Source organism: Chlorella variabilis (assembly GCF_000147415.1).
Source record: "Chlorella variabilis unplaced genomic scaffold CHLNCscaffold_5, whole genome shotgun sequence".
Classification (NCBI taxonomy): Eukaryota; Viridiplantae; Chlorophyta; class Trebouxiophyceae; order Chlorellales; family Chlorellaceae; genus Chlorella; species Chlorella variabilis.
In genome coordinates, this window is record NW_005435083.1 from 1,946,332 (window position 1) to 1,960,453 (window position 14,122).

The 14,122-nt window shown below is 65.2% G+C and overlaps 4 protein-coding genes across 4 annotated transcripts; 1 reads left to right on the forward strand and 3 right to left on the reverse strand.

Annotated features, from left to right (window-relative positions):
- Window positions 1–751: 751 nt before the first annotated feature.
- CHLNCDRAFT_17719 (hypothetical protein) lies at window positions 752–1,487 on the forward strand (the record flags this gene model as incomplete). The annotated part of the gene is made up of 3 exons (XM_005849621.1): window positions 752–798; window positions 973–1,078; window positions 1,278–1,487. Coding segments are annotated over 3 exons (363 nt in total), but the record flags the coding sequence as incomplete, so codon positions are not given.
- Window positions 1,488–1,768: 281 nt separating this feature from the next.
- Window positions 1,769–5,001, reverse strand: CHLNCDRAFT_143259 (hypothetical protein; the record flags this gene model as incomplete). The annotated part of the gene is made up of 15 exons (XM_005849871.1): window positions 1,769–1,903; window positions 2,055–2,297; window positions 2,450–2,522; window positions 2,645–2,698; window positions 2,800–2,876; window positions 3,002–3,099; window positions 3,209–3,341; window positions 3,527–3,594; window positions 3,723–3,819; window positions 3,904–3,993; window positions 4,159–4,287; window positions 4,420–4,476; window positions 4,604–4,699; window positions 4,777–4,812; window positions 4,930–5,001. The coding sequence occupies 15 exons, from the start codon at window positions 4,999–5,001 to the stop codon at window positions 1,769–1,771; spliced, it is 1,458 nt and encodes a 485-aa protein (XP_005849933.1).
- A 383-nt stretch (window positions 5,002–5,384) lies between these two features.
- On the reverse strand, window positions 5,385–9,789 carry CHLNCDRAFT_143260 (hypothetical protein; the record flags this gene model as incomplete). Its single annotated transcript, XM_005849872.1, has 11 exons — window positions 5,385–5,531; window positions 5,664–5,975; window positions 6,130–6,290; window positions 6,416–7,769; window positions 7,903–8,004; window positions 8,147–8,214; window positions 8,358–8,526; window positions 8,767–8,889; window positions 9,013–9,216; window positions 9,342–9,507; window positions 9,617–9,789. 11 exons carry the CDS (start codon window positions 9,787–9,789, stop codon window positions 5,385–5,387), a joined length of 2,979 nt encoding a protein of 992 aa, XP_005849934.1.
- Window positions 9,790–12,402: 2,613 nt separating this feature from the next.
- On the reverse strand, window positions 12,403–13,698 carry CHLNCDRAFT_20778 (hypothetical protein; the record flags this gene model as incomplete). Its single annotated transcript, XM_005849873.1, has 5 exons — window positions 12,403–12,507; window positions 12,641–12,721; window positions 12,887–12,979; window positions 13,169–13,423; window positions 13,603–13,698. The coding sequence occupies 5 exons, from the start codon at window positions 13,696–13,698 to the stop codon at window positions 12,403–12,405; spliced, it is 630 nt and encodes a 209-aa protein (XP_005849935.1).
- Between the last annotated feature and the right edge of the window lie 424 nt (window positions 13,699–14,122).

Below are 14,122 nucleotides of genomic sequence, written 5' to 3' on the forward strand. Positions count from 1 at the left end.
CTGTGAAGGTGAGCTGCCGCACGCGCTCGCCGGGCGCCAGTACCGCGTAGACCCTCGGCGCACCGCGATAGTCCAGCCAAGTGGTGGTGACCGTCTGGTCCGTGGTGTTGATGAACTCCACCGTCGTCGCATCGCGGCAGTTGAGGCTGCGGTGCGAGAGGGCGGGGCTGCTGGCGCCTGCGCCCATCGCCGCCGGCGCCGGCGGCAGCGGCGGGGCGGTGGCAGACAGTTGCGCGGCAGCAATGCCGGGGGCGATGCGGTGTCGCTACGGAGCGTTATGGGTGGAGAATCGCCCACTGGCCTGCTGCAAGCCAAACTGCCGGGCGCTGGAGGGTGTGCAGGGCGGTCCACTGCAATCTAAGCCGGACGATGCAGCTCTGCAAGCTCGCAATTCGCCGAAATGGGCCCGCAGGGAGCGAATCTCAGAGTTTACTGCGTCCCTGCATGGCGAGGCCCGCCACGGGGGCCTTCTTTTCAGCGGGCCGGATAGTAAAACTGCAAGTATGGCCACCTACATCGACTTGCACTGACCCAGACTGGCATAGCAGCCCGCTCCTTCTGCCCAAGCAAACATCTTCGTGTCAGGGCCCTCCATTTCCCGCTGCAGCCGGTTTTCCTTCATCCTCAGCATCACCCTTGCTTGCATCAGCTCGTGCGGGCTGGGTTTTGGAGGGTGCGCGGGCGGCGACGTGAGGAGCAGCGGGGCGTGCTGGTTAGTCGGCAATAGGCCAGGATGAAACATCGGGTGGCCTTCCGCAAGCTCAGGCGCACATCTGCGCACCGCTGGTCCATGCTGAGGTGAGGAGGCCAGCAGCGGGGCTCTCCCTTGCTCGACAGAAGCAGCAAGGCGATGCCTCAGCGATGCAGCAGCGGGCATGGCCAAGGCGCCGCTGCCAGCGCCTGTCGCCCGCCATCGCCCGCCTCCGGCCGCACGTGGCCCACCGCGCTCCTCCTACGCGCCGCCTCCTGCAGGACGATGGTGTCGCAGCTGATCCGGCACGAGCGCATCGAGACAACGGTGCAGAAGGCCAAGGAGCTGCGGCGCATAGCAGACCAGATGGTAACGCTGGGCAAGCAGGTGCGCGCCTGCGGGCCGCGGGCGCCTAGCAGCTGCCGCGTTCGTTACTCAGGGATGGGGGCATCAAGCACAGCATGGAACTAGCGCGGTTGCAGGGGCCGAAGCAGATTATCCAGCCCAGGTGCATGTGGGAGCAGCGAGCGGTTTCGGCCTCCAACGTCGTGCACGCCTCCCATGCATCCACCAAACCGCGGTGCAGGGCGACCTGCACGCGCGGCGGCGGGCAGCAGCCGTCGTCAACGGCGATGCCGAGCTGCACAAGCTGTTCACGCAGCTGGCGGAGCGGTACCGCGACCGTGACGGCGGCTACACCCGCATCCTGCGCACCGATGTGCGCCAGGGGGATGCGGCGCAGATGGCGTTCATAGAGTACGTGGATCGGCCGGGCGAGCTGCGGCCGGCGCGGCCGCCGCGCTCGCTGCTGCCGCCCGCGGCGCAGGCGGCATTAGACGCGCAGCAGCAGCAGATGCGGCAGCAGCAATAGCAGCAGCGAGGCAGCACGCCTCGCCTTCATTTTCCGCTCTGCTCCCTCTCCTGTTGCCCTCATTTTTCCACATTTGATCCCTTGCTTCTGCTCCTTGGAAGCAGCCTCATACATTCATTGGAAACACGCCACCCCAGCATGGTCTTTGGGCACCAAGCCTCGAGTTTCATGGTGTGCAGCTTACGGCGAGGTACATCCCAACGCCGTCACTTCCACTCGCTGTCGGCGCCGCCCGCGCCGCTCTCCTCGGCAGACCAGCCCGCCATGCTGAGGTCGTCGCCAAAGCCGTCGCCGCCGCCCGCATCCATCATCTCTGCTGTGTTGACCAGCTTGGCCGCAAACTGCGGGGATGCGACAAGGGAGGGCAACAAGGGAGGGCAGGGCGTGGGTCGGCAGGCTGCTCATCATGCTCATGCAGCAGCAGACTCGGGCTGCATGCTGCCACACGCTTGTCCCGCTGGAAAGCTCGCTGCCTCCCCCACCGGTGGCTACCTTGCCGAAGCGGTTGACGGTGACTACCATGAATCCCAGGTAGGGAGCGGTCACCAGCGCCACGCCCCCCGCAAACATCGCCGCGGCCCTGGGGCGGCGGTATGCAATCGTGCCCAGCACCGCCGCCCCCGCGGCCGCGGTCAGCCAGGGCGACCCCGCCTCGTCCTGCGGCGCCTGCAGGTAGCGCTGCACCCGCTCCTCGGTGGCCGGCTCGCCCGCCTCGGCCCAGTGGCGAGTGATGCCCTGCGTGCCCCATCAAGCGGGCGGGCCACAGGCCAAGGTGGTTAAGACCAAAAAGCAAATGCAAGTGCCTGGAAGGTCCGGATCATGCCAGGGTGGGATGTCATCGGCCAGCTAACGCCACATTGGAGCACAGCCAGCTTCCACCCGCCCACCTTGATGTGTCCCGCGCCCACCACCCCCACAACCGGCTGCGACCCTGCCTCCAGCCCCGCCTCCCACAGCCGCCTGCATGGGCCACCAGCGATGTGTTGAGGGTAGCAGCTGGATGCAGTCAGCCAATGCTGAGTGGAGGTAAGATGGAGAAATTGACCAGTTGGGCTGCAGCTGCTGGCTGGCTGGTCGCTCACCTGGCCAGGATGAGGTCCCGCTCATCCACAATCACTTTCCTCATGGCAGTGTTGCTGCATACCAAAGCAGAGGGCAGTGAGTGGGCAGCATGGGCAGAACAACAACGCACCTTGTTACCCACACAATGCACAGCCGGCAAGCTGCATATGATCACCTGCGCTCCATGCCTGCCACGCCCTTGGCCCCCGCCACCTGCTCCTCCTCCAGCCTCTGCATCCACGTGCTGTCGCCCTGTACTCCAATTGAACAACGAGGCGTGTGCATGGTCAGGCGATGCCAGCCAGCCAAGCAGGGCTGCAAGGCCGGCAGCACCATGCCATGCCATGGCTGCAGGGGGCTGTGAACTGTTGGCACACCTTGACAGCTCGCTGGCGGAAGGTCTCCACCAGGCTATTGCCGCACTCGCGCACCGTCAGCACATCCGCGGGCTTGATGCTGCCTGCGGTGTCCATCCCTGCAGGCATGGTCCCGCGACAAAAAACTCGCTCGTGCTGCTAGCAGTTCCCAGCTCCTGCCATGGCAAGTGAGGGCAGCAGCGCATGCAGCAGGCTGGCAACCCCCACCGTCTTGAAAGATGCGGCGCGCCGCCGCCAGCACCACATCGGGTTGCGGGCAGCCGCCCTCCCTCATCATCTCCAGCAGCCGCCGCCGCATGCCTGCCTCGCTGTTCTCGTCAGGGCCCAGGCCCCAGGGGTCCTCTACAGAGCGAACCACAAGCCAAACCATGTGGGCAGGGCAGCTGATCAGGTGGGAGGCCGCCTGGGTTGCCAGGTGTCCCACCTCCCCACGTATTCGCCAGCGTCCGCGGCCCAAGATGGCCCAAAACGGCCACCCACTCACTCCGACGTGCTGCACTTGCCTGCAACCTGCGACTGGCGCACCTCCTCCTCCACCTCCGCCTCCTTGCGTGTGGGAGGCGGCTCGCGGCGCAGAAAGTCGGGCGGCCGGCCTGGGGAGCAGATGTGGGGCCATACATGAGCAGTGCTGATTCCTCGGTGGCGCAACAGATGCACGATGCCTTGCCAAAATACACAAGACACAAGGTTGTGTGTGCCAGCTGCGCGCCAGCCAGCTCACCGACATCGATGGACGTGGGGCTATCAATCAGCGGGCCGCTGCCGCCATCTTCCTTCCGCCCAGAGTCCATTGTGTTGCGCAGGCGCCGCATGTCCGCCTGCAGCCCAGAGCGTGCTGTCGGCTGCTAGCTTCCCACAGCCCAAAGCCTGGCGTGCCAGCTGCTGCCAGCTCAGCAGCCCACCTGGGTGCGGCTGTCGTGGCGGGTCAGGTAGCGGGTGTAGTACTGCAGGCGCCGCATCGTGGCCTCCTGGTCACGGTCACCCAGCACCACCTGCAGAGGGTCATGTGGCAGAGGGTCATGTGGCATAGGGTCATGTGGCAACACCGTCCTTAAGCTTTGACGGTCACAGGTCTTGCACCTCTGATCCACACAGGTCCGGGAAGCAGCCAGGCGGCAGCCGCTTGCAGTGCGAGCCCTGCGTGCCTGCGCGCCCACGCCCCTCGCCGCCTCGATCGCCGCCAGGAACTCGCCGCCGGGGGTGGTGCCCATCAGGGCGCCTGTGATGGTATATATGGACGACATGAAGAACTGGAAGGCCTCGCCAGACAGGCTCATCTTCACAATCTGCGCATCAACGGGTGGAGGGCAGGTCTGGGACCCGGCCCTGCCGTGCCAGGGCCACGAGCTGCACCAGCAGCGCCAGCGCAGGCGCATTTCTTTGATGTGCGACTCTCCCCAAGGTGCAGCACCATGCACCTCCAGGGTGGATTTGTTCCGCAGCCTGGTGATGCCGTAAGTGTCTCCCTTCTCAGCCTGCGAGTACACACACAGCAGGGTGTGTCTGCCACACCCGCACAATGATGCATGGCAGCCCTCCTGTTGCTTTTGGGGCGTTCCACGCTTTCAGCCATCTGGCTGCCCCGTCTCCTCCACCAGGCACCTGCTCCAGCAGCTTACGCTCCCGCTCCGGATCCAGCTCCAGCACCACCACCGCGGGCGACACGCGGCTGATCAGGGCCGACACATCCTGCGCTGCCTGCTGGCGGGAGCAGAGCAAGAACATCAGGAGCGAGGCAGGCGAGGAATGCAGCAGATCCTGTTTGCAGTGCTTACCTTGCGTGACACGTGTGCTGTGCCCACAACGTACACCTGCAGGCAGGAGGAAGTAGGACTGAAAGCGGCACTGCCCGGCAGGCGGCGGCGACTGGTAGGTGGCGAAGGGCGGGTGACAGTGGCGTTGAACGATCCGGGCAGAGACGATCGCACCAGCGAGCCCGAGGGGTGGCGCAGCACGGTGAAAGACTGGCCCTCGCCATTCCCGAGAGTGTTTCGGTCCATGCCGCTGCACCGTGGCCTCTAGGCAGCAAACCCTACCACGCACACCATGCGTGCTGTATAATTGGGGGAGATCGGACAGAAGACCGCATAGGTTGGTGCGACACCAGCAAGGCGGGCGACGCCAGCATGGCGGGCGGCGTTGCACAAAAAGTGTCATCCAAAGCCAGGAACGCAGCCAGATGGCGTCAGTTTCCTACAAATTCCAACAGTGAATGCATTTGCAGCACATCAATATGCTGTGGGCGACCACGACCCAGCTGCTCCCCTGCCATCCGCCGCCAGCGGCCAGCTTGCCGTACATCATATGATGATTTCCTCGACATGCTCAGACAGCTCACTCGTCTTACATTGAGTGAAATGTGTTGTGTACCACCAAAGACGCATCACATCTGGTTCTGCTGCTGCTGCTGCTGCTGCTGCTGCTGCTGCTGCTGCTGCTGCTGCTGCCGTCGCTGCTGCTCTTGGGGTGCCGACTGCTGCTGCACGCCTGCCAGGAATCCCTGCGGCACCGCCAGCAGCGCGGCAGGGCGCTGCGGGGACGGGGCAGGTGAGGAGGTGACGGAGGCTGCTAGGGCGGCAGGGGCGACCGCTGCTGTCTGGCCAGGCACTGGCGCCGTGCCTGCCGACGCAGCTGATGCCGCGGCCTGCCGGGAGCTGGCCACCGCTGCGGCTTGGTGGGCCAGCTCCCTATGCAGGCGGGCCAGCTGCTCTGGGACCAAAGCCCGGCCTGCTGCGCTGCCCCCGCTGCCGGCTGCCCCCGCGGCTGCTGCTGCTGCTGCTGCTGCTCCTGCTGCTGGCAAGCCAACCACCGCGCTGCGGCCCGCGCCGCGGCGCACGCTGAGCAGCAGGCGGGGGCGGCGGGTGCCGTCTGGCCGCGGAGGGTCCCGGCCATCCGGCTGCAGTTCCACAGAATCTCCGGGCGCCAGCTTGAGGTCTGCCACCACGGCGGGCCACGCAGCCTGCAGGCTCAGCAGCTGCAGCAGCGGCAGCAGGAGAGGAAGAAGGGGGAGGAGCAGGTCAAAGCCGGAGCTGGTGGCAGAGCACCGATACCAGCCGCATCTGTGTGCCAGGTGCAGCAGGCAGTGTTCTGAACCGAAGAGCTGTGCGCTGGCTTGCCTGCTGCTTGACCTCTGCCCCCGACTTGGGCCGCCACAGCCCCACTGTCCAAGTCAGGCGTAGGTGCTGTGGCAGGGCGCCAGAGCCGGCCTCGGCGCCGTCGCCGGCATCCTCCACCAGCACCACCTGCACTTGGTGGTCGCCGTCGGCGATGTGCGCCCCCAGTGCGCCACCTGCACGCGCCGCCAGCGACCAGGTGGGCTGCGTGATGCAGCAGGCGCGGCACACCAAAGCTGCGGGGCATGGCAAACGCAGGAGCAGGCAGCCCACAGCTGCTGGCACAGCCGCGCCACCTCACCCTTGAGCCGGAGCTTGAGCAGGTCTGAGGAGCTGAGTGCCTTGGTGTAGCCTCCTCGCCCATTGGGCTCCCACTTGCTATATGCCCGACTGCCGCCATGGCTGCTTCCGCCACCGGGGCTGGCACCTGAGGCAGCCGCGGCATCCCACTCCGTCAGGGGCGTAGCGACATCCGAGCCGCCAGCCTCCGTGCTGCGGGCGGGGCCGCCCCCTGGGGCTGCTGCCGCATCCTGTGCCCTGCTGCTTGGAGCAGCTTCGGCGGCCTGACCCGGGCTGTCACGATGCTGCTGCGGCTGCTGCTCCATGCCATCAGGCTCCTGTATCGCCTGCGGGGCTGCTTGGCCCGCTGCCGCCGATGCCAGGCTGCCGCACTCGGGCGTGTGGCGTGGCCAGTCGGCTCTCTGGCATGCCGCTGAGCAGTAGTAGACAGACTTGCAGGCTGAGCAGCGCTGAAGCCTGACACCGCTCAAGCCGCAGTTGCGGCACGACAGGCGCGGCTCCTTGGCCGCCCCTGCCTCGCCCTCCACGCCTTCGGCTGCTGCACCCTGCTGCCGCTGCTCTAGATCTTGTCCTGCCGCCGCCTCTGACGCGCCAAAGGCAAGCCCATGCGAGCGCTTCACCGAGACCAGGTGCGCCTGTGCAGCCAAAGGCAAGCCGCCCGCGTTTGCCTGCTGCTGGGGCTGCTCCTCCTCCTCCTCCTCTGCTGTCAAATCGACCATGTAAACCTCTTGCGGTGGCAGCCGCAGATCCGCCGCTGCCTCTGCTGCTGCTGCTGCTGCTGCCGCATCCGCTGCTGTGCCGGCCTCAGCTGCTCTTGCCTTGCCCGCTGCATCGGGCCACTCGTGAAACTGCCAGCCGGTGCCGCCGCTGCTCTGCGTTGCCTGCTGCTCCTCGTCCTCTGTGCTGCCCCCCTCCGCCTCCTCCTCCTCCTCAGAATCCCACCCAGTCAGGTCCAGCACCTCTGCCTGCCGCTCCTGAGCCACAACTTCCGCCACACGCTTGGAGCTCGCCCGCTGCGGCCGTCCGCGGCCCGCGCTGCCACCGGTGGGGCCGGCCCCTGCTGCGGCCGGGGCTTGTTGCGGCCCTCCCAAGGGCCAACTGCGGGTAGCAGCGGCGGGAGGCAGACCAGCCCGCCCGCCAGCCTGCTCCGCGCTGCTGCCTGCCGCGCTGCCCAGCAGCTGCGCTTGCAGTGCCTGCAGCGCTGCACGCACCGCGGCCTCTGTCGCCGGAGGGGCGACCTGGAGCGGCGCGGCCAGCGTGGCCCAGCGGGCGCGCTGCAGCGCTCGCGGCATGCGCTGCACCCGCTGCCGCTTCTTCTGCTGCTGCCGCTTGACGCGCTCCGACGGCATCTCAAACTGCAGACGGCGAAGCAGGGGCGCGCAGCCAGCCGGCATGAGAGTGCTGGGCTTTCCCTGGAGGAGGCGCAGGTGCGGAGCCAGCCTCCAACCTGCAGCACCAAACGAAACCAGGCGTCGCCTGCGTGCTCACCCGCCGCAGCGACGCCTGCCCCAGCTCCTGCTCCACCACCGCCAGCTGTTGCAGCAGGGCCTCGTTGCCTGGCACCTGCGAGTCTTGCCCTGCGCCCGAGGCCTGCGGCAGAAGAGAAGCTGCTTGGAAGCTGGAGCCGGCGTTGGCGCTGCCTGAGCAGGGCCAACACCGTTCCGGCCCTCTGCCCTCATGCCAGGCCAAACCGCGCCATGCCTCTGCTTGCCTGCTTGATCTCCAGCCACACCGCAGCCGCCAGGTCCCGGCGCAGCGCCTCGGCGGCCTCTGGAGGGTACCACTGGCGGGTGAGGAAGCCTGCAGGCGCGCGTGGTGGGCAAATTTGAGCTTTTCCGTCCAACCTGAAGGGATCCGGCTCCACAGCATGCATTGCTGCATCACACCTCTGGCTGCTTGCGGCAAAGCCACACCATGGCCGCCGTAAGCAGCTCCCTGCTCACCCGGGTAGCAGTAGTGGCTGTCCTGAAACAGGTCTATCTCGGTGCGGCGGTACACCGCCAGCACATCCGCCGCCTGCGGCGTCAGCGCCGGCGGCAGCCCAGACAGCAGGTACAGCGCGCTGGTGGCGGCAAACAGGCCGCCGTCGGTCAGGCCGCGCTGCAGCGGCACCTGCGCCAGGCAGGCAGGGCAGCGGGGGGTGGGGAGGAGACACAGGCGCGGTGAGGAAGCCAGGACAGGAAGCACCAGGTGCTTTGGATGGTCACGCAGCAAATTGTCAGCACAGCCAGGTTGGTAGGTGGGCCTATCCAGGCAAACAATCTAGCTCTAGAGGCTTGCCTTGGCGGACTTAAGCGGCCAATCTGCAGCCGCGGCGTAGCGCCCGCCCAGTTGGGCAAGGAATTGGCGCACAGGCTCCACAAGTGCAGCTGTGGGCGGCAGGGAGGCTGCGGGCTGCTGCTGGTTGCCGTAGTCGGCGGGCAGGTGGCCTCTCAGGCACATGGCATGCTCCTGCGGCCCCACCACGGCGCCACGCTGCACCACAGCGGTGAGCAGAGGAGCCAGGTGCTAGTGGGGAATGCAGCAGCAGCCCAGCTGTCCCGGGCGATGGCCTTGGCACATGCGTGCTCCTCGAAGCCCGCAACAAAACAGCAACACCCTCCAGCTTGCCTGCGAATCCAGGTGCAGCAGCAGGCCGCCGCCGCTGGAGCAGGCCAGCAGCAGCGACACGGGGTGCACGCCCAGCGGGTCGTGGCCACTCGTCAGCGGGAACAGCAAATAATCGCTGGACGCCAGCGTGGGAGCTGGCGACGGCGGCGGCATGTCTGACGCAGCGGCCTCAGCTGGCCGCGCCTCAGCCAGCTGCAGGCATGGCAGGGGGCAGGGACAGGGGCCAAGGTCAAGGCACCAAGCAGGGTGCTGGTATGCATGCTGTCGCCTGCTTTGTCCTGCTGCGCCACATCAGCATGCACTGTTGTCCGACCTACCTTGAAATGCTGCAGCACATCCTGAAATGCCGGGGCCCTGCTGCTGGCTGGCAGCTGCGCAACAGAGCACAGGGCTGGGTAGAGCCCCGGTTCCAACGCCGTGCAGCGCGAGGGCGCGCTGGTGCTGCCCCCACGCGCTTTCCGCAGCTTGGTGGGCAGCACACGCCTGCAGCAGGTGCGTTGTGGTGCCAGTCAGTGGTGCAGATAAGCACAAGACACGGGCCACTGGAATGAGTTGAGCCCCTGGAGCTGTCGGCAGCCAGCAGGAGCCGAACCTGAAGAACAGCTGCAGGATGGGGGGGCTCAGCGGCTGGCCGGGCCGCAGCCGCTCAACGTCCTTGGCATCCAGCTCGATGGCGAAGTCTGGCCAGGCAGCAGGCTTTGGGGGCTGGGTGGGAGCGGCCTGGCGTGCTGCCTGCTGTGGTTGACCCGCTGCCTCTGCACCCATGCTGCTGGGGGCCAGGCTTGCCCAGCCAGGCATCGGCACATGATGGGTTGGTTTGACTGCTGCCGTGGCGTTGCTAGGCAGGGCTGCCTGGCCCCTTCTCCCGCCGGCTGTCTCAAGCAGCTGCAGGCACTCCAAATGGCCAATGGCAGCCGCCTCATCCGCTGCCGTCAGGCCGCGATTGTCCTCTGCGACAGGGTCTGCACCAGCGGCCAGCAGCGCCTGGACACACCCCACGTTGCCCAAAACAGCTGCCTTGTGAAGCGCTGTCTGGCCGCGTAGGTTCACTGCATTGATGTCTGCACCGGCTGCGAGCAGCACTTTCAAACACTCAAAATGGCCAACGGCAGCTGCCATGTGAAGGGACGTCTGGCCGCCGTTGTTTGCTGAATCAATATCGGCGCCAGCTTCTAGCAACGCCTTCAGGCAGAGGGCATGCCCCCCGCATGCTGCCAGATGCAATGCTGTCCTACCATACTTATCCACTGCCCCAGGATGTGCCCCAGCTGCCAGCAGTGCTTTCAGACAAGCGTCTTGGCCCCGAAGAGCAGCACAATGGACAGCTGTCCAGCAGCAGTTGCCTGCTGCGCCGTCGGTGAAGCCAGCTGCCAGCAGGATTTGCAAGCAGTGTGCATGGCCTTCTGTAGCCGCGTCATGAAGCATAGCCGTGCCTTCATCATCATTAAATGCGGCTCCAGCCGCCAGCAGCAGCTTGAGGCAGCTGCTGTGACCCTCGCTTGCTGCGAGACGCGCCGCTGCCTCGACATGCTTGCCTGCCTCACTAGAGGCAGCCCCAGCTGCCATCATCAAGTGAGGACAATCCGCATGGCCGTCCACAGCCGAGCTAGGCAGCGTTGTCCTTCCAAACATGTCGAGCATGTCAACTCCAGCGCTGCCTGCTGTCAACTCCAGCGCTTTGAGATACTCCACATGGCGCTCTGCAGCTGCCAAATGAAGCTCTGCCCCGCCGCGGGCCTCTGCTGCATTGGCATTGGCTCCAGCTGCCATAATTGCATGAAGGCGCTCCACGTGGCCATGCGCAGCACCGGTTATCAGCAACTCCTTGATGCAGTCCCGGTGGCGCTTGTGGAAGGCTGTCTTGCTGTCGTGATCCGCAACCTTTACTTGGCCGGTCTGCTTGCTGAGAGCTGCCTGAAGCGCTTGAAGGTCGCCTTTGGCTGCTGCTGCTGGAACGTGTGCCTGGAGGGCACCTGCAGACAGGAGTGTGCCAACGTCAGCGCACATACGAAACGTGCAGGAAGAGATGCGACGTCCAGCAGGCCGCGGGGAGCAGCGCCAGGCCTACCAGCCTTATCCATGATTGCAGGCAAGCGGGCTTGAGGGTCAAATCCATGTAAATTTATATCTGCAGAGTGGGCCAAAAGAAACATAACTGTAGAACAACCGATAAAGTTGTAGCAGCTGGCGGCCGGCGGGAGCGGGTGCTCGCCGCCACAAGCCGGTGAGCGCAGCTAGGAACCAACTTCTCGAGAGTCTGTTGAATCAAAGCTGCAAGCCGGGCCCCAACGAGCTCCCTCAGGTTGCAGGGTTACACAACCAGGGGTGACAATGACCAAGTTGCTGCTTCCAACACACCCCTCTGCTTCCACCGGCGCGGCGTGCACGCAGCCTAACTTTGCTCACTGACGTACATCTATTCAATCAGCCACCTTAGAAGCAGTGGCGCCGTCGTCGAATGTTTGGAGCAGGGCAATCGCTGCCGCCCACCCTTTTGACGCAGCCCTGAATTATTTTGCAATGGTTCCTGATTTACTAAACAGGCTGTAGAGTGCCCACGAGGCTTGTGGTGCAAAGTGTAACTTCGAGGTCCGGTTGTTGGTTGTTGCCTGGGACTTGTGATTTCTGGATTTCAGCGTGGCTGTTTCAAAACGGAGGCCCAAATGTTTGGTAGAAACTTGATGAAAGATGAAAATATATGGGCGTATATTTCGAGCGGTTGCAATGGTCGGGTCATCTTCCTTGATGCGACCGGTTTGCAACCCACCGCCATGCAGAATTTAACACCCCCAAGCCACATTGTTTCATACCCATGCGTTCTGGACATGTGTTCTCAGCGTTACACACCAGCAGTAAACAGCAAAGCGGCAGGGGTGCTGCACAGGAGGTTCAAGCGTTGGTAAAGGAGAAGCAGGCAGGACACAGGCGCGCCCGGCGGTGCAGGCGAGGGAGGGAGAGGGAGGTGGAAGGGCCCGATCAAGCAATCAAATGAGAGCAGGAAGAAAGGACAGCCTGCTAGGACAATTAGCAGAGAGCAGGGAGCATGTAGCACTAAGGCCCAGGAATTTGGTTGCAAGGGATTCTCAGGAAAGAGAGGCTATGGATTGTTGTTGTGGCTATGATGTTTGGCTGGCCCTACAGCTGCTGCGCTGGGGCTCCCACCATGGGCAGCGCAGGCTGCTGCTGCTGCTGCTGCTGCTGTTGCTGCTGTTGCGCCGGCAGCAGCGCTCCGGCCGAGTCTGGCGCCGCAATCATGCCTGCACCAGAGCATGCGGGGCGATCATCAGGCACAAGGGGAGAGACACACCCACTCCCTGATGGCCCAATGCCGGCTGCCTCCATATTTCCTGCTTGATCTGCATGCCCTGCGCCCCCGACTCAAACACAAAACTCACCGCCTTTGCGGAACGTCTGCAGCACGGGGTAGATGTTTTCAAAGGCGCGGTAGATGTCCTCGCGCTTCTTGGCGCCAGTCAGCACCACCTGCAGGTGGGCCCAGCGGTGGCAGGCGGCAGGCACCGACCTCAGCCAATGTTACAAGGCCTGTACATAGGCTGACCGTTATCAACCAGCGTGCTGGCTGCGTCACAGGCGCACTAGCCCACCCCCGCCCCACCTTGCCGCTGACAAAGATGAGCAGCACAATCTTGGGGTCGGCCATGCGGTAGATGAGGCCCGGGAACAGCTCCGGCTCATACTGCAGGGGTAAGGGGGTGGCGGGGCCGCGCACGCACATGTGCACATGGTCGGCTGCCTGCAGCATCGGCACTGTGCTGCGCTGCGCTGCAGCTGCAAGGGCGGGCCTGCATGCCCACCCATGCCTCTGCCGCGCTCGACGGCACCCCGCCGCTGCCGCACTCACGCTGCAGAACACGGCGTGCGTGCTGGCCAGGCCCTCCAGGCGGATGGGGAACTTCACGTCGCAGCTGCCCACCATGTTCTGGATCTTGAACTCCTGCAGCACGCGGCGCCCCATGCCGGTCACACCTGCTGCCGCCGCAAACAGCAAGCTGGAGCACCTGTGGGGCCCGGCATGTCGCGGAGCACCAGCATGTGTCGCTGCGCGCCTTGCCACAACACCTGCTGCTACAACACCTTGGCCAACCCTCCCCCCGCCCCGTTCCCTGCTCCTGGCCCGCCCCACCTTGAACGACACCGAGTACTGCAGCTTCTGCAGGATCTTGGCGTACTTGCGGGACGCGATGCGCGCCTCCTGCTCGCTCTTGGTCCCCGTGCACACCATCTTGCCCGAGTGGAAGATGAGCGCGGTGGACTTGGGCTCGCGGATGCGCATGATGACGGCGGCAAAGCGCTTGGGGTTGTACTCGGCGTTGCGGGCGTGGAGCGCGATGTTCTTCAGGTCCAGCTTGCACTCCAGGTTCACAGTCGCCACCACGTTCTGTGGGATCGGACGTTGGGTGGGGGGCGTGGACGGAGGCAAGCGGGCACACACAAACGGGCAGGCCGCAACAGCAGGGAGATCCCGGCCACAACTCACGCACTGACAGCGTGCCTAAACAAAGGCCAGGGCAGCAATTTGCAGCCCTGCTGCGGGTGCCAACACCCCGCGGCGGTCACCTGCAGCTGCGGCACGATGCCGCTGGGGTGGATGCTCAGGTCCACCTCTGGCTCTGCCGCCGCCACCACCGCGTTGCTGGGGCCCGCCTCCGCCATGCTGCTGGGTCGGCCCGCGCCCAGAGCCGCCGCAGAGGGTGCTGGCCCAAGTGTGGCTGGACCCGGCCTGCGCTGCCTTTGCCGATGACGCTGTCACAGCCGGGGCGCAGCCCCCACGCCCCCGAGGGAGGACTGGCAGGGAAAGGGGCGCCCTGCAGCTCGATTTGATCGGCTCTGGGTGGAGGCGGCCGCTGGGGGCCTGCAATCGGTACAGACCGACGCAGCACACAACAAAAGAGGCCGCTTTGGCTGCAGACGGGAGCCTTTGCTTCGTGCTGTGCCGAGCGCCGCAGGGAGGCCGAGGAAAACTCCGCGATGCGCCTACCTCAATGCACCGCTCTGCTTCCGATCGCCTGCACCAGCTTCACACCAGCTTTTGAGCTCCTCTGTAGAGTGTGGGAGCATGCAGACCTGCGTGAGGTCC